We start from the raw sequence: 19,298 nt of genomic DNA, 5'->3' as shown, positions 1-19,298 counted from the left end.
CAACCCAGAAATAATAATGGCCAGTAATGTCTCTGTCCTGCTTCTCCAAATATTGTCGAAAGCAGGTTTGAAGATCAAACCGTTGCAGGGCCAAAGCGCCCTGCATCAAGGAGACTGCAAGGAGCAGCAGCCATGACTGAGGCAAAAGATGGGAAGAAGGCAGGCGGAACCACCAAATTAAGGAGACAATAGATGATGTCCGCCGAAAAAGAGCATTGGGCGGTGTTTGTATATGGGGAATAACCTACAACTGTGGTGGAGGTGGGAGCATTCCTTGTTGGATCCTGGACCACAAGGCTTGGGCGCAATGCATGCTGGGTAGTTAGGAAAGGCGGACTCACTCCTTCTATGACACTCACAAGTGGCTTCGGTGGTCCGGCGGCTGTAGGATTTGCGGACTCGGTAGTGGACCACCAGCTCTCCGTGCTCCATGCTGGGTTCAAACGCTTCCCTGCAGAATGGGCAGGAGGAGAGAAACAGACAGTGAAAGAGGAGAAGCTACCGGAACCGGTGTCACAGAATGGTGAGATGGGTCATCAGTGGTCATCTAGTCCAACCCACTGCAATTCAGGAATCTCAATGAAAGCATCCATGGCAGGTGTCCGTTCTCCACTTACCCATAGCGGGTTTCCTTCCTCCTCATCCGTGCCAAGAAGATGATTATGAAGGCGGCAGCGGCGGCGGCCGTGGCTATGGCAATTACCACGTACCACCAGTGCCAGGAGAAGGCAGGGGCAGTGGTTTCTACTATGGAGAAGGGAAGAGGAGTAAGGGTCAATGGGAGGAGCCATTCCGGTTGCCCATCCAGCGCATCACTTTGTGGGATGTGATACATAAGTAGCAGTCAAGTACAACATTCCTTGTTTTCCTAGAGTGGACATGCAGGGGAATGTTTGGTCCAGCCAGTCGAAAACTTCCTGTTTCCTCCTGGCTGGGCACACTTCCTTTGCATGTGACTAGAGGTGGGTGTGACCTTACCTGTCCAGGTAACAAAAGGACAAGGCACACAGCACTCTCTCTTTGCCTTCTTCCATTGTTGGAGCAAGTTTTTAGCTAGAGATGCTCTGGTGGCTTCCAGCCAGCAGAGGACACTGGGATTATCCCCATATGGGATAGCTCCACATACTTTGTAACTAAGTCTGCCTTCAGGGATCCAACTGTGAACTGATGGCGCTGTGAGTAAACTTCTCAATAAGATTGTCGTGTGTTTATTCTTTTAAGAGGGATAAAAAGGGAACTCACCAGGAACATACAATTCAATACTGAATTGTATGGTATCGAGAGACTTACACAAGCCTGCAACCAGCTACCCGCTGTGCATTAAAAGGGGAATGTAAAACTCTGCTAAGTAAAGGAACTTGCTAGCGCAAGTTAGAAAGAATATTAATAAACAATATATCCTCTCCTGCCTCCCTGAACATTCCCACACACCTTTCCCTGCCTCGGCTGTGCACATGACATACATTTAAAGCACCTATGTTTTCCCCAGAGAATCCTGGGAATTGTAGTTTACTGCAAGCACCCTAAACAAACTACATTTCCCAGGATTCTTTGGAGTGGAGGACAATGTGCTTTAAGTGTACGGTGAGCAGGCAGCCCCTGTTACTGTTTAAACTGGAAGAACAGAGGAGAGAATCCATTGACCGAATCTGGGACCAAGTACGATGCTGAGGGGAAGATGAGGGGATCTTCTAGTTTTTTGGCAGTCAGACGAGTTCTCCTTAGAAACCAGGGTGGATAAAAATCAATGATTTTTTTAAAAAAATAATCAGATTTTTAAAAAAATTAAATTGGATTTTTTAAAATTTAAATTGGATTTTTAAAATAAAATGCTTTTGGAGGAAAAATCTTTCTAAAGATAGTTTCCTATTTGTTACATTATAGTCCAAAGGCTATTCATCAGGATTTAAGTTTTTCATGTGTGCTAAAACTCAGTCTAAGGTTTTTTTGTTTTGTGTTTTTAAATCGTCAGTTAACAAACATCAGTTAACAAACATGGATACATATGCTATAATGTTATTATTTTAGTTAATAAAATTGTTTAAATTGTTATTAGGGAAATTATTTTTCTCCTTCCAATAAAGTACAGCAGAAAAGTTGTCCAAATATAAACAGCTAACTTATTAAACCTCACAATAATTTCATAATTATCTGTCAATGTATTTCTAAAAGTGTAACCAAATCAGTAATTTTTGATATAACTATAAAAACTACTCTGAAAATTTATTATTCCAAAAACAAAACCTTCATCTGGTTGTAAATATTAAGAGTCTTTCTGTAAAAAAAAAATGATTTAAATCAAGTCTTACTGACTAGTCTAGTGATTTAAATAAAATCCAACCTATTAGAAACCAACACTTCCTACACCACTTCGGGCTGTGAAGTTTGAAAACAACTGCCCCACATCCCAAAATCTTAATCCAGTTCACAGTCTTGGACTGGAAAGAAGTGCGCGATTCTGTCAGTCAAACTTGGCCTTGAGAATTTTCCGGCGAAAGTTCAATATAAAATTTCCATGAAAACAAATTGTAATCAAGTTCAATAAAAATCCCAGTTGGAACTGAACTAAAAAGATCCTCAGTGTGTTTAGGAACTCCCTGCACTTGCTGCCTGGTCCTTTCCAATCCTTTTGTTCAGATGTTTCCTGCAACCAAAGCAGGTGTGTCTGTGTCACAAAAATTGAAAATATCCAAATCAAAATGGGAATGCGGGTGGAAGGCAAATATGCAGTCTTCCCCACATCCCCATCTTCTTCCCTGCCAATAGTCACAAAACACACAAACTCTTTCAGCTCCTTCTCCTCCTAGAGGAGCCATTTTGAAAAAGGAGAGCAATGTCGCCCTCAAGCCTGGTCACGAGGTATTGCCTACACTGGGGAACTTTTGGAAAACAAAGTTTTAATTTATTCTTATTATCGCAAGAGAGAAGCCAAAACAAAACAAGATATAATCAAATTAAAGGTAAAGGTACCCCTGCCCGTACGGGCCAGTCTTGACAGACTCTGGGGTTGTGCGCCCATCTCACTTAAGAGGCCAGGGGCCAGCGCTGTCCGGAGACACTTCTGGGTCACGTGGCCAGCGTGACATCGCTGCTCTGGCGAGCCAGAGCCGCACACGGAAACGCCGTTTACCTTCCCGCTGGTAAGCGGTCCCTATTTATCTACTTGCACCTGGAGGTGCTTTCGAACTGCTAGGTTGGCAGGCGCTGGGACCGAGCAGCGGGAGCGCACCCCGCTGCAGGGATTCGAACCGCCGACCTTTCGATTGGCAAGTCCTAGGCGCTGAGGCTTTAACCCACAGCGCCACCTGCGTCCCTATAATCAAATTAGCCAACACCAAAAGAAAGAAAGAAAGAAGGAAAGCAGATTTCCAGAACAAAGTGCTCTCTGGAACGTTCTAGAAGGAAATGGAACCGCCTCTCATTCCCTGATGCTGCCCACCCCAAAATCCCAAATCATTTCTGTAGGTTGCAGATAGAGTGTTATGCACTGTTCTTACCTGGCTGGGGCTGTGGTAGTTCATCTGTAAAAGAGAAAAAACAATATATAAATTATTTTAATATGGTCTCCCTCCAAGCCAAATGTCAGCGTCAAGCTTCCGCCAACAGGGCCTCAGGCCGTTTTTCTGGGGACATCAAAGAGAATCCAAACTCCTAAAGCAGAAAGCACGGGTCCTGTTTTATAACCAGCTTCAGTTTCTGTGACTCCGCAAGGCGCCAGAAGCCATCATAACAAGAAGTGGGATACAAATTAGAAGCAGGAGATCCTGCTAGATCAGAACCAGGACTGAGATCAGGAATTGCCCAACACAGAACCATTCTTAGAAAGCAGGAAGTCGAAGGCTGGGCCAGAAGAACGAAGCAAAACAAAAAAGAGAGATCAAATGATCGTTTTGGAAGAACCACCAAGGAGTTGGGAAACAGTTGGGAACAGTTAAGAACTTTTTTTAAAAAAAAAACAAACTTATTTTTTTGGCAGCCAAATGATTCCCCCATATCACATATGATACACTTAGAAAGATGTGCAGGAATAATTGGCTATGAAAACGGAACTTTATTTATTTCAAGTAGTCCTTAACCGGTTTCATCATTCTGGGTCTGAATTCTTTGGACCGTATCCTACGTTAGTCAGAGTAGACCCCTTGGGTAGCATCCAAGGAAACAAATTATGCTCTTATGTAACTTCACCCACCCTCTCCTTTCCCTGTGCTTCTGTTATTTGCCACAACACTAAAGCTTGTGAGGGAAACCCACCCACCCCCACCAAAAAAACATGACACAATATCTCGTATTCCTTACCGACATTCCCAGTTGAAACCATGATGGCTTTGCTCCAGGGACCGTCTCCTGCTTGCGTGTAGGCCGCGACACGGACGGTCAGATTGTGTACTGTTTTGTTCAGGTTCAAGACGGTCTCGTTGGTCAGCCCCACGTCCACAACCACCTGGTGGAGAGGGAGAGGGTGGCGAAAACGCCAGGCGGGGGATTAGGAAGATGGCGGGCGATGGCTCAGGATAATTACAGGGGAGTCAATGGAGTGCCCTCTCCAGTCCTGAGAAAGGAGGTCCTCACCTCGGGCGAGTCGCCGCTTTGACAGACCAGCTTGTATCCGCGTATGATCCCGTTGATGACGCCACGCGGCTCTCGCCACTGCACGATGGTGCAGGTGCCATTCTGAGTGGCCATGATGTTCTCTGGCGCAGCGGTGGGCACTGCCGGGGAAAAGTGTACGTTACAATGGAAACACTGCGGCCATGACCCTTTCTCATTAGCCACAAAGTGGGGTCAGGCAAGCGGCTATAGCCCAGTCTCAGCCGTTTGACTGGTAACAACCATGGTCTAAGCTTCTAAACTACTGGTTCTCAAACTTATTTTCCTCTGAGCCACACTTTCAGATAACCGTGCTCCAGCCACACCAATTTTTTTCTATTGATAAGAAATGCATTGGAAAACAAAAAAGAAACACTCCTAGCACAGCTTGATTTATAACAGAAAATGCAACTATTATATGATATGATTGTGGGATATTAGGAAAGTATAAAAACAATGCAGCTACATTAAGAATGCAAATCACTCCCAAAATACAATGATAAATGAACCTCTTATGCATGGACTTTAAGTGTGTATAGCAATTCAATGAGAGAGGTGAGGTTGCTTTTGCCGGGTAATCTCATTTTTATTAGTTCTAATTCGAGACAAACTCTCATGAACACACAAAAAAAGCAGTCCTCTTTTCTGATCTTTCATATTTGTCAGAGTTGAAAATCCCTGTTCACAACAATAGGTTGTGGAGAAATCATTTCGGGACTATCCTATCCTAATGTTTAAATGTTTCTTTGATTGCCCTTGAATCTTTTGGCTACAACTGCTTTCCTCTCCCGCCATCCCAGAGTGGCAGGCCACACTCTTTGAGAACCATTGTTACTCTCTAAACCAATGTTTCCCAACCTTGGGTCTCCAGCTGTTTTCGGACTAAAGTTCCCATCATCCCTGACCACTGGCCTTGCTAGCTAGGGGAGTTGTAGTCCAAAAACAGCTGGGAAACTCTGACTCTAAACCAGCCTTTCTCAACCGTGGGATGCGGCCCAATCGCCTTCTCAATCTGGCTCGCAGATGCTCCGGGAATCAGCGTGTTTTTACATGAGTAGAATGTGTCCTTTTATTTAAAATCCACGTCTGGGTTATTTGTGGGATCTGCCTGGTGTTTTTACATGAGTAGAAAGTGTGCTTTTATTTAAAATGCATCTCTGGGTTATTTGTGGGACATAGGAATTTGTTCATTTCCCCCCAAAAAATATAGTCCAGCCCACCACTTGGTCTGAGGGACAGTAGACCGGCCCACGGCTGAAAAAGGTTGCTGACCCCTGGACTACAACTCCCATCATCCCTGCCAGCTAGGGATGATGGGAGTTGTAGTCCAAAACATTTGAAGACCCAAGGCTGGGAAAACCCTGCTCTAAGCCATGCGTTAGGCCCCCTCCATCTTCCTGGCTTCCAAGCTGGCCCCTCTCTAAGTTCAGAGACAACCTGTGGCCTTTCGGATGTTGCTTGGACCCCAACTCCCATAAGGCCCAGCTAGTATGTCCAACGGCCCGGAGGCTGATGGGAGTTGTAGTCTAGCAACATCTGGTTCCTCATTCTTGCTCCAAGCGGCACCCCTCTGTGATTTCCTTTCTCCTCCGAGAAATCAAGGCAGAACCCAGAAAGATCGACCACCTACTCTCAACCCCCCCCCCCGACTCCCACTTCAAGCTCACCTCCTTCCAGGGTTTCCATAGCAACCCAGTGGGTCCACGGGGAGTTGCCCTCTCGGGAGCGACAAGACACCCGCACGTGGTAGGTGGTGAAGGGGCTCAAGCCATCCAGGGTGTGGCTGAACGGGGGGACGTGGAGGTTCTGGTTATAGAGTTCCCGGTCCGACACGGTGCTGAGGTCCTCGTCCGAGCGCACAGCCTGGGAAAAAGGGGCAGGGGTAAGGATTTGAGGACGGAAAGGCAGCATGTGCCGGGGACGGGTCGACAGGGCAGGAGTTAGGAACTTGTTATGCTCTACAATAATCTAGCTGAGATTTCTGCCTTGTATTTGATGCCCCTCTGGGCATAGAAACCGACTCCTAGGGCCCCCCACCTATTTTTTTTAGGGGGCTAACCCCCCCAAAAAAAGTTGATGGGCATTGCCATTCAAATAGTGTGTGGCCACTGCACAACGTGACTTATTTTGCGGGGCAGGGCTTGCCTCCCCCCTCCCCAATATTTTATTCAAGTTGGCGCCCCTGCCTCTGGTACACCTTCCAACTATACAATTCTATAATTCTATATGAAGCCTCTTCGGACTGTGTAACAACATTGAAGAATTAGAAAAAGAAAAGAAAAAGAAAACTCCCCCTTCCCTCTACAGTGGAACAGTCCAGGATTTTCGCCGACTGCATAACGTGTGGATCGGCTCAAAGGCTCGATCTCTGCGGTGGAATTCCAGACTGTACCACTTTGCAGTGCAGGTGGCACGTCACACTTTTTTAAAGCTCCATGTTGAAGCTCTCCTCCATTGGGGATATTTCAAAGATCCAGACATTTTGCCGATTTCCCAAAATTGCCCCCCGGACGCTAATTCTGTCATTCGAATCCTGGAAATGTCTGGGAAGTTCCGGACGTATGGCAACCTTACATTAGGACATGTGAGAGACCAGGGTTCGAATCCCCACATAGCCATGACGCTTGCTGGGTTTCCTTTGGCCAATCACTGCCTCTCAACCTCAACTACCTTACAGGGCTGTTGTGAGGAAGAGGAGCCACCACCTGGAGCAAATTGAATAAAGGTAAAGTAAAGGTAAAGGGACCCCTGACCATTAGGTCCAGTCATGGCTGACTCTGGGGTTGTGGTGCTCATCTTGCTTTATTGGCTGAGGGAGCCGGCGTACAGCTTCCGGGTCATGTGGCCAGCAGGACTAAACCACTTCTGGCAAACCAGAGCAGCGCACAGAAACACCATTTACCTTCCCGCCAGAGTGGTACCTATTTATCTACTTGCACTTAATTGTGCTTTCGAGCTGCTTGGTTGGCAGGAGCTGGGACCGAACGACGGGAGCTCACCCTGTCGCAGGGATTCGAACCGCCAACCATGCAATCAGCAAGTCCTAGGTGCTGAGGTTTTACCCACAGCGCCACCCGCGTCCCACTTGAATAAATACATGCAATTAAATAATAAAAGTTCACTAACACAACGCGGAGGACTTTTGTTTCAGAGGCACCTGCCTTCTGCTCTCGAGCAGTTTGCTTTGTTTTATGTGGGGAAAACATTCAAAACCTGCCCCCACCCGAACCCCAAACTGGTACAGATCACTCTGCCACCTCAGGCCCTAGAAGGGGACGGACGGATGGCCCCATATTTGACCCCCCCGCCCCCTTGCTATCAGTTTTGTTTCCTGGCCTCTGCAATCCCTTTTCGAGGCTCTTTCAGTTCCCTATTCCTGGGAGCTTGTCACACGTCATGAGGGCATCCGGTTGGACATTTGAGAGAAGCAGAAGCTGGCCAGGAAATGGCTCCTAAAAATAAAAGCGTTCCCTCGAAGGACAGGGGGGAAAGTGGCCGAGTGAGGCAACCTTCCTCAAAATAGTTGGGCGAGGGAACTTGGGCTGGCTTCAAGGCTTCCCTTCTTACCTGGATGGTGCAGAACTCAAGAGCGTAGGCCCCACTCGGTCCTGGTTCCCACGTCACTTCCAGGTGGTGGTCACTACGATGCAGAAGGGATAAGGCGCTTGGCCGCCCAGGTACCACTAGAGGGAAGATGTAAGAGAGCAGGTGTATGATATACCACAAGAGCTTACTGCAGAGGAAAGTCAAAAAGAGGGTTTTTACAGCGTGGCCCCATGCATGTTTACTCAGACGTAAGTCCCACTGTGGTCAGCAGGGCCTACGTACTTGTGATTAGGATACAGGTTCCTTCTCACGGGCTTGTTCATCATTGCTGTGATCCAGAAGTTGTCAAGAATACAAGGATTCCTTTTGTAAAATACTTTACTGATAACCCCGAACAACAGCAACTACCAAAACCACAGATTTGGACTTTGGCAAACTTAACTGGATTGATCTGTTCCTAGAGGACCGAGGGGGACGAGTTGGGGTTTTGTTTTTGCATCTTTTCTCTCTCTCTCTCTCTTTTGGGTAATTGTTATATATTGCAGATCAATAAAACTTTATTTGAAAAAGAATACTCGGGCAATTACACAAAGCACACTTATTGCGCCAGCTACCTTTCTAAATGCATGCCAAGGAATCCCTGCTGATGGAAAGCCAGCATTTCAAGGATAAAGGTTTCATCTTAAGCCTTATGCTCAACATGCTTTTAGCATGGAATTTCGGTATGTGTGGTGTGTGTGTGTGTGTGTGTCTGTGTGTATCAGTAATGATCCAAATCCGCAATCTGAAAGTAGCATGTGCTCCTCCTATAAACTCAGGGCAACTTGCCAAGTTAAAAAAGGATATTTGTGTTGTATCTTTGTATTTGAAGTCCGGGTTTTTAAAAATGCAAATTGCATCAGCTGCAGAAGGGGGATGCTACTTAACAGGATCAGAGAAGGTGTAGGGTGTGTGTGTGTGGACACCTTCCCTTTCCTCCTCTCCTGTGGTCCTGATGAACATTCCTCCTATGAAGCGAGTATATTCACTGGGAGAAATTCTCCCAGACGCCCTCACTGCCTTGGAGCAATTGAGAAGATTTTCTCCCTAAGCAAAAAAACCTAGCTTCGTAAATGGGGCTTTCCTCCAGAATTGCAGCAGGGGGAGGGATTTCCCCTCTGTGCCTGCACAGATCCCATTATCACACACGCCAGCTGACAGTGTTTGCGTTGTTAAAAACTTCTGTGTTAAATCCAGATATACATTTAACTTCACCCTCACAGTGTACCTAAAGCAGTTGTGCTGCGGCCTTGGCAAAGGTCTCCGTTTGCTCTAGGAATGCACCCCACAAGCCATCCTCTCACCTGTCACCTTTGCAGTCCGAGATGTGCCCACCCCCTTATCGTTGTGGGCCTCGCATGAGAACGATGCGCTGTGATTCAGACCTGAAAGAAAGCACAAAAGTAGATATATTTAGTCATTATCCACAGCAGCTTTGTTTTAAAACGCAATTATTATTAGCACATCTGTTCCGGTTTTAGGTCTAAGGCGATTTTACGTTCCTTAGCTCATGAATCTTCGCAGTGTTCTTGTGAAGTCATTTGCGCTCCCCGCTTACAGAGCGCTGCATGTTCATTATTTATAACCTTGGTCGCCAGGTGAATTTAAGACTGAGCGGAGACTTAAATCTCTCTCTCCCAGGCCCATGTCTCACCCTCTACTCCACAAGGTAGTACTCAGGACCTCTCAGTTTTTGCCTTGCAAATCCAGCTTCCCTGTAAAGTAGCTAATCTTCCCATTTTACAGATCTGGAAAGGAGACTGAGTTGTTAACCAGATAAATTATAGGGGAACAGGAAGAGCAAGCCCATGCTCAAACTATGGAGGGAGTGAGAGGTGTTAGTACCATTTGTGTGTTGAGGTCCCTTAATAAAATCCACCAAGGCAGGACCTCCTCTTCTGTTATTTGAGCCCCAGAATAAACTGATATATTCCACAGCTAGCATGACATTCTGGGTACTTCTCAAGAGCACATTGTGGACTTCTCGAGAGTAATGTACAACAGCACCTCAAACTCACCCCCTCCCTCTCTCCAGTTTCAAATTACAGGCAAAGAAAAATCAGGAAAATGAGATTGGGGGCTATTCTGGGCTGTTGTTACAGATTTCCATCATGCCAGAACAACACCCCCCCCAAAAAAAACCTGCAATGCTTTTATTATTAATAATATTTTATCGAAAGAACAAAATACTCCTTTGCCCAAAGTCCCCGCGCACAAGGCATACATTATTATTCAGAATAATTATTTAATCCCGGGTGAATAAAATGTCACCGTACTTACATCGAAATTAGCACCTCTGCTAATTAAACTGACTTGCATATGGTGCTTGGGTTTACGTAGTTTTACACATGTGTTTCATTTGTAAGGGACGCAGGTGGCGCTGTGGGTTAAACCACAGAGCCTAGGACTTGCCGATCAGAAGGTCGGCGGTTCGAATCCCCGCGATGGGGTGAGCTCCCGTTGTTCGGTGCCTGCTCCTGCCAACCTAGCAGTTCGAAAGCACGTCAAAGTGCAAGTAGATCAATAGGTACCGCTCCGGTGGGGAAGGTAAATGGAATTTCCGTGCGCTGCTCTGATTCGCCAGAAGCGGCTTAGTCATGCTGGCCACATGATCCGGAAGCTGTACGCCGGCTCCCTCGGCCAATAAAGCGAGATGAGCGCCGAAACCCCAGAGTCGGTCACGACTGGATCTAATGGTCAGGGGTCCCTTTACCTTTACCTTCATTTGTAAGGTGCTCTGAGCATCTCCTTTATGGAAGGGGAAAGCAGGGTTTGCTTTTTAAAAGAATAAACAATATTAAATAACAACATGCAGGAGGTCCCAGGTTCAGCCAGGTAGGGATGGGGGAGAGAGAGAGATCCTCATCTAAAATCCTGGGGAGCTGCTGGTAGTCCCAATATTCTTCAACCTTGGGACCAAAGGGTGGGGGTGAGTTGTTTCTCAACATCTGGTGACCCCAGGTTGAGGAGCAGAGAGCTAGAGCTAGCTGGACCTGTGGTCTGGCTTCCTGTGTCCTCCTGGGAACTGAACGGCCTCCAGTTCCGTGACGGAAGAAAAGGCAGGGCATAAAGGTTAGAAAACAAACGGACGTAAGAAAACAAAAGCCAGACTTTTGTCGTCCTCCAGCCAACCAGATCCCTTCCTGCCACCCTCCCCTCTGCACCAGAGAAGCAACATCTGGGGACCAGTCCTCTGTCCCAGCTGGTATGTCCTGTTCCTTCCGCCCACCCGTCTGTGGTTTGGGTTTCCTCATGTCTGGCTCCAAGCTCCAAGCCTTGGCCCCGTTTCTGTGCTTCAGATGGTCTCTCGAGCCAGGACTCCTGGGTTCGTTTATCCTGATTAGGGAAAAGGGTGGCTGGAGGAGGTGCTACTGCAAGAAGCAGGGGCTGGCTTCTGTTGCCATCCGGACAGCCGCAGGGAGCCCTCTGGATCAAGGTCTGCTTGATCCAGTTCTGGTTTAAAGATTAAAAAAGGATAAGAACTGAGAGGAGCTGCCCTTCAACAGCCCAGGGGCAGCAGATTAAGCTGGCACACACAGGTCACCCGATTACAGTGGGCTGGTGAAATATACTCGGAGTCGGGAGTGGATTTCATGCTCTTTATTCAGCTCATAGTGGTGAGGAGGAATGGAAGTTCCCCCAGAATGTCTGCCTTATATACGTTATTTACACAATGGGCCCCATATGATTGGTTAATTCCGGGATTCTCCTGTAGGCCAATCCGGTTGTGGATTCCGTTCCACCTGGAGTTGGATTGGGTGGCTCCTGTGGACCAATCAGACTGCTGCATTCCAGTGGCATAGAGTGGGTTGTCAGCACCTGGGGCAAGGCAAGTAATTTGCGCCCCCTAACCCGTGGATTTGCGCCCCCTAACTCATGGATTTGCGCCGCCTAACCCTAACCCCCAGATGTTACGCCCCCTAACCCTAACCCCCAGATGTTGCGCCCGGTGCGGCCGGGCCCCCCTGCACCCCCCACGCTACGCCACTGCTGCATTCTGAATCCTATTGTTCTAGGACCAATCAGACTGCTGCCTTTTGGATCCTATTCGACTCAGTACATAACAGTTGGGCTGAGGAAAACCTTCCATCGGAGAAAGGTTTTCTCTCCCTGCAATGGAATGGTTTCCTTCTCCCCATCCATCTGCATGTGTCATAGAGGGAAGTGAGGGGCAGATGAGCTACTTGGAAAGGTTGCCCATCTAGGAGGAGGAAAACTCTGCTCCTAAACATCCGCTGCCTTGCGGGATATCTTTAGGAGAAGAAAAAGGCTACGGAGTAAACCCTACACAAATGTGGAGTGGAGTCCCTAAGGCGGTTAAATGGTGTCTTGTATGCCTCCTTTTGGCAGCTCCTGCAGCCAGGCTGGTGCCAAACATCTTGCTCTGTTTTGCCTTGGACCACATCAGTGAGGCCGAGAAAGGGGGTCTTGTCGTTGGGGCAGCCCAGGACCTCCACGCGCAATGCCCAGGATAGCACCCCTGGGAGGCCACTTTGGTACTGCTAATGCAGTGGTTTGGCTTCACACCCACCTGTCTCTAGAGACAGACAGATGCCAAAACAAATATGTGAATGAAGCCAGTATCTATGCATATGCTAACTGTGTTTAATTGGCCTTCACAGCTTATAGGCTTCAATTTGCCTTACTATCAAACTCTCTGTAAGCTCCTTTACAACTAAGCTCCTCTTGTTAGTTTATCGCTGGTTTTGTTTCTTTTTAGACATTTTAAACCACTTGTTTTCAACCGCTTTTCTCAATAATTCCACTTGTAAATCCCTTAGAGATTTGTAACAGTAAAAGGCATATAATTTTTTTAAAAAATGTAAAGAAGCAAGCAAAACCAAACAGTGCACAGGTCTAAAGTCATATTTTGTCCAAAAGTGAAATTATGGTGCTGCAGTTTTTGGTTCTGTTTAAAGGGCTATAGTCATTCATACATTCATCAAGGAAAGTTTTATTTTTTAAAAAATCACATTTATCTCCCAATTTCTCCTCTAAGGATCTCATGGTGGCACACATTGGTTCTCTTCCTCCCCATTTTCTCCTCACAACAACCCTGAGAGGTAGGCCAGGCTGAGAGGAAGACTGGCCCAAGGTCACCCAGCGAGATCGGGGATTTGAATCCCGGTCTCTTGGGTCCTAGTCCAACACCGTTATTTTCAGAGGAGTTGGGGAAGTGCTCAGTCTTTAAAGCAAGGATCTCTCACCACCCTTTTTGGGCCTAGGATCCCATTTGGGAATCTAAGTAACTTTGGTAAGAAACCACAAAACAACAATTTCACAGAAGAAAAACTGGCAATGCTCCCTCTGTAAAGAAAGCAGGCAATATACCGACCAGGGAGACGAGTCGGTGGAAGAAGATTGGAAGAAATTTAAAGAATACCTACAGAAATATTGTAAAATTAATGAATGTTAGAATGATGTTGGATAGAAATTAAGTGGTTTCCAGCTGTAATGCTTTAAGAGAATATGAAAAAAAAGGTTATAAACAGGTAAAAATCTAAGGGTAAGGATTTGCTGAACCAACAATTTGAAGTGGAATACAAAAAAGGGAGGTATGAGGAGGTCCGGGAAATAAGTTAAAGGAAAAGTAGTAAATGGAAAATATGTGTCTTTTTAAGTATTTTTATTTTTGTATTTTTGTTATTTTTGTATTTTTGTTATTTTCTTTTTCTTTTTTCATTTTTATTGTAATACCTTAAAAAATTCTAATAAATATTCTATATATAAAAAAAGAAAGCAGGCAATATACCTACACACACACACACACACACACACACACACACACACACACACAGCAGGAGTGCCAGCTTGCCCTCGCAACTGTAGGTTCTCAGGGCTGTGGGTGCCATGCAGCGTGCCCAGCTCCTTCATGGATAATTTTGTGGGTGCTTGGGCACCCAGGACCCCAGGGAGTTGGCACCTATCTCTCTCTCCCTTTCTCTCCCCCCCCCCAAATAAATAAAAACACAGGCATAAAAAGCAGGCACATCTGCACATGCGCGGGTTGCGCTTCTGCGCAAAGCGCGATTTAGCACTTCTGTGCCTGCGCGACTGCCAAAACCCAGAAGTAACCCGTTCTGGTACTTCTGGGTTTCGGCGGTCCATAACCTGAAAAAAACACAACCTGAAGCATCTGTAACCCGAGGGATGACTGTATGTGTATTTCTTTCCAAGCACATAAAGGTACAAACATGATGCAAGGAGGAGGAGTTTGTCACTAGCGATGACACAGTCACTAGCCAATAGGTGCCTCTGCCTCTTTTGTAACAAGCTCCGTCACAGCAGTGAGGTGTGTGCGTCCCGTTGCATTTCTGTGAAGTATTATGGCGAGTGAACATGACGCGCGCACACAGACCCCACCGAGGATGAAAAGGCTGAATGAAAGCTTTCAGATCCCCCACGGCAACAAAGAGCCACTGCACTTTGAACACACCATTGTTACTGAGATTTGGCGAAGGGCCCAGATTTAACCCTCTCTCCCACGCAACAACAGGTGCTATTTTCTGACCGCACCATTCCTGTAAGGACTGAGTCAGCCTGTGGGCACCCGGAAGCTGTCACCTGGACCAACTGATGGCATTTAAGGGGGGAGGGAAGATGTAAAAATCCAATGGAGGCAGACCACCTGCTTGGTGGTCCTGATATCCCTGTGGAGAGGCAAAGGCTAAGGGCCAAGTACCGCAGACAAGAGGCAAAGAGAGCGCGGGTGAACAACGGCCAGCCCCCTCACGGTGGTTGCTGCTGCTCTCCGACCACATCATTCCTGCAAGGGCTGAGTCAGCCAGTGGGCAACTGCATAAACAGATGGCGTTGGCAGGAAAGGAGCAGCCAGGGAGATCTGCACAGAAGCACCCACTACGTTCCACATTAATGCAAAGGCTCACAGGCGAGAAACTCTGTGGAGTTCACAGAGACAACCAGGAATCAGAGAACTAGCTTGCCCCTTTGCCGCTGTTGGAGGGGATTCTGAACGCTTTGGATTGCGAACACCTTGGAACTTGGACGTTTTGGCTCCCGAACGCCGCAAACCCGGAAGTGATTGTTCCAGTTTGTGAACGTTCTTTTGGAACCTGAACGTCTCAAAGCGGCTAACAATCTCCTTTCCCTTCCTCCCCCACAACAACACTCTGTGAGGAGTGGGGAATCAAACCCGGTTCTCCAGATTACGAGTCCACTGCTCTTAACCACTACACTGTGCTGGCTCTCTCTTACCGTCAGAAAGCTATTTCTGATGTTTAGTTGGAATCTCCTTTCTTGTAACTTGGAACTGTTGTTTTGGAGACTACCCTCTGGAGAAAGAGAAAGCAAGCTTGCTCCATCATCCGCGTGAAAACCCTTTAGCTAGTGGAAGACGGCTATTCTATCTCCTCTCAGTCTCCTCTTCTCCAGGCTAAACACACCCAACTCCTTCGACTGTTCCTCATAAGGCTTGGTTTCCAGACCCTTGATCATCTGGGTTGCCCTCCTCTGCACATATTCTAGTTTATCAATATCCTTCTTAAATTAGCGGTTCACAGCTCTGGACAATTAGCGCGCAATCAGTCCCTTTTGTCGTTATCCCATTTGACATCATAAGGCACAAGTGCTTAATCCGTCATTCTCTCCGAAGCTTCTGCAGCATAATTTGCCGCATTCTCCCATCTCCTAGGAGGAGCGCAGAGAGAAGAAACACCACGGCGAATCTGCAGCAACACAACCGGATGCCTTCATCGGCTACAGGTGCTACAGCCTTCCAACAGTTGGACTTCACCCCCCAAAATTCTCTCTTCCATGGTCTCCCGCCTATGTGCTTAATCTGCAATTGTCTCTGAAACTCCTACAGCAAGATTTGCTGCATCCTCCATCTCCGGATGTCTCCAAACGCTTTCTTATCTGCAACATAGCTCACTCACTCCCTTTCTAGCACTTGGCCTTGTTTTATTTCCACCCAGCAGTTTCTCTTCAAGACGATTTAACTAAATGATTTAACTGTTTCGGTCTCTTTGCTGCCGTGAGAAGGGTCTGGTGAGGACATCCTTCCCTCCAGCTTGCTGCCCTCTGCAGTTGGTTATTGCTTTATTTATTGCATTTATATCCTACTTTTTCCTCCTCCAAGGAGCTCAACCACAGTGTGCGAGGTGGTTTTAACAGTGAGTCCATGTGTCCTTCTGTCCTGTTAAAGAAGGACAGAACTTTTTTTATAGATAGGTAGCCGTGTTGGTCTGCCATAGTCAAAACAAAAAAAAATTCCTTCCAGTAGCACCTTAAAGACCAACTAAGTTAGTTCTTGGTATGAGCTTTCGTGTGCATGCACACTTCTTCGAAGTGTGCATGCACACGAAAGCTCATACCAAGAACTAACTTAGTTGGTCTTCAAGGTGCTACTGGAAAGAACTTTTTTTATGTATGCCACAACAGCAGCAAGAATACTCATCGCAAAGCATTGGAAGACACAAGATCTACCCACCTTGGAAGAATGGCAGATGCAAGTAATGGATTACATGGAAATGGCGGAAATGACTGGCAGAATCCGAGACCAGGGAGAAGAGTCGGTGGAAGAAGATTGGAGGAAATTTAAAATCTACTTACAGAAACATTGTAAAATTTTTGAATGTTGATGACATTGGAATGAAATGAAGGGGTTCTAGTAATAAGGTAAAAGGTTATGCAAGAGTGGATTGATATTAGATGAAAGTTTAAAGTTAAATATGTGAGGGGGAAAAATAATTAAGGACAGACCAATAGGATGAATTTGCTGAACCAAGTCTCTAAGTGGAATACAAAAAAGGGAGGCGTGAGGAAGTCAGGAAAATAAGTTAACCAAAGAAGAGAGATTAAAAAAAAGAGGGATTTTTTTGTCATTCTTTTTTCTTTTTCTTCTTTTTTTCTGTCTCTTATGTTAATTGTTTGTATTTTTGTATGTTTTGTATTTTTGTGTTTTTGTATTTTTTCCTGTGTTTTTTCCAGTCATTGTCTTATTCTGAAAATTCTAATAAAATATCATTATATTAAAAAAATAATAACAGTGAGTCCATGTGACTGTGGAGGCCAATTCTGGATCCGCACACCCTTCCAGTTGGGACATAGGTCCCAACTGGAATTGATCACAGGGTTTCCCAAGTGTGCCTTCCTCTTCACACGTTTCTCCCTTTCGTCCTGAGTTTGAGCATCTTCAAAATCTATCTAAAGAAGTGTGTATGCACACGAAAGCTTATACAGTGGTACCTCTGGTTACGTACTTAATTCGTTCCAGAGGCCCGTTCTTAATCTGAAACTGTTCTTAACCTGAAGCCCCACTTTAGCTAATGGGGCCTCCCGCTGCTGCTGCGCCGCCGCCATGCGATTTCTGTTCTCATCCTGAAGCAAAGCTCTTAACCTGAGGTACTATTTCTGGGTTAGCGGAGTCTGTAACCTGAAGCGTATGTAACCCGCGGTACCACTGTACCAAGAACAAACATAGTTGGTCTCTAAGGTGCTACTGGACAATTTTTTAAATTTTAAAAATATATTTCAAAATCTATGATGCCTTTGGTGAAGGCTGTGTTCCAATTGGAGCGCTCGCAGATCAGTGTTTCCCTGTTGTCGGTGTTTATACCATATATTTTTTTAGTTTTGCCTTGAGAGAGTCTTTAAACCTCTTTTGTTGACCACCAGCATTACGCTTACCATTTTAAAGTTCGGAATAGAGTAGCTGCTTTGGAAGACGATAATCAGGCATCCCATGGCTGAGCAAGGATTTGAACCCTGGTACTTGGGGCCGAGGGACGCGGGTGGCGCTGTGAGCTAAATCACAGAGCCTAGGACTTGCCAATCAGAAGGTCGGTGGTTCAAATCCCTGCGACGGGGTGAGCTCCCGTTGCTGCGTCCCTGCTCCTGCCAACCTAGCAGTTCGAAAGCATATCAAAGTGCAAGTAGATAAATAGGTACCACTCCGGCGGGAAGGTAAACGGCGTTTCCATGCACTGCTCTGGTTCACCAGAAGCGGCTTAGTCATGCTGGCCACATGACCCGGAAGCTGTATGCCGGCTCCCTCGGCTAATAAAGCGAGATGAGCGTCGCAACCCCAGAGTCGGTCACGACTGGACCTAATGGTTCAGGGGTCCCTTTACCTTTTACTTGGGGCCGAGACAACCTTGTGGTGTTTTAAGCCACTAATGAATCCATAGCCCAGGAACCTTTCAAGAAAAGCATGTAGGTACGTGATGGGGCTCTTTTTTGTCTGTCCCCAGCACCTGCTATACAGAGGGATACCATCCCTGTGCATGGGACAACAGATCTAGCCGTTGTGGCAATTACTTCCTCTCAGCTTTCGGATTTTCTGGTTTCTAGCCAGGCTCTTCCCAGCCTGCCCACAGCCCACCTGCCTCCGAGGTCCTCCTTGCATGCCAGACAAGGACATGAAACTGCATGCATACTGTAATTACAAACGTGTGTGGAAAGAGGTGCTTCTTCTTTCTCTCTCTCTCTCTCATAGTCCTTTGCAGGTGGACCCACAGGATTGATGTGGCAGCGTTGAAACAAGAGGACCGCACTCTTTTGGAGAAGTGCATTGTGCCGTTTTGTTCTTGCACATGCCATGTGCCTCCCTCTTGCCTTGTGGCCTCCACTTTTATAGTTCTTGGGCATCCTTTTATTGCAGTAGTTTCCTTCTGCAGAGAGACCACAGACATCTTTCTGGAGAGACCATTGACAAATTGCACGCCGAGCAAGGAAGCCAGCAGGAAAGACAGGCTTAGGCTACTCCCCAGACAACATTAGCGCAACTGCCCAATATGTTTGGATGTGTACTGTTACACCCACAAAAGGTGGGTTCTGCCGCCTCCTGAGCCAGTGAGAGTGTAGTGATTAAGAGCTGTGGACTCATAATCTGCTGAATAGGGTTCAATTCCCTGCTCCTCCACATGCAGCTGCTGGGTGACCTTGGGCTAGTCACACTTCTCTGAAGTCTCTCAGCCCCACTCACCTCACAGAGTGTTTGTTGTGGGGGAGGAAGGGAAAGGAGAATGTTAGCCGCTTTGAGACTCCTTAAAGGGAGTGAAAGGCGGGATATCAAATCCAAACTCTTCTTCTTCTTCCTGTCTCTGCTGAGCTGTGGCAAGAGCCCGGGAGCTCCAGGCATTCACCCACAGCCTGTGTTCCTTTGG

General features: G+C 46.7%; 1 protein-coding gene across 2 annotated transcripts in view; it reads right to left on the bottom strand.

The window, feature by feature from the left end:
• AXL (AXL receptor tyrosine kinase) overlaps positions 1-19,298 on the bottom strand; it is a 73,919-nt gene that overhangs the window by 21,244 nt on the left and 33,377 nt on the right. Inside the window, exons 5-12 of one of the 2 annotated variants that reach the window (XM_081921972.1) lie at positions 9,477-9,557; positions 8,155-8,270; positions 6,255-6,450; positions 4,570-4,709; positions 4,297-4,441; positions 3,498-3,521; positions 618-747; positions 360-451 (exon numbers count right to left, since the gene is read on the bottom strand). In XM_081921972.1, coding sequence (XP_081778098.1) covers positions 360-451; positions 618-747; positions 3,498-3,521; positions 4,297-4,441; positions 4,570-4,709; positions 6,255-6,450; positions 8,155-8,270; positions 9,477-9,557 — 924 coding nt within the window. Of the gene's footprint in view, positions 1-359; positions 452-617; positions 748-3,497; positions 3,522-4,275; positions 4,442-4,569; positions 4,710-6,254; positions 6,451-8,154; positions 8,271-9,476; positions 9,558-19,298 lie in introns of both variants that reach the window. The other variant, XM_081921973.1, reaches the window with a different exon arrangement.

This window comes from Podarcis melisellensis (assembly GCF_964234715.1).
Source record: "Podarcis melisellensis genome assembly, chromosome: 8".
In the NCBI taxonomy this organism is placed as follows: Eukaryota; Metazoa; Chordata; class Lepidosauria; order Squamata; family Lacertidae; genus Podarcis; species Podarcis melisellensis.
The sequence above is the reverse complement of the archived record's forward strand: the minus strand, read 5'-3'. Positions and strand labels throughout refer to the sequence as shown.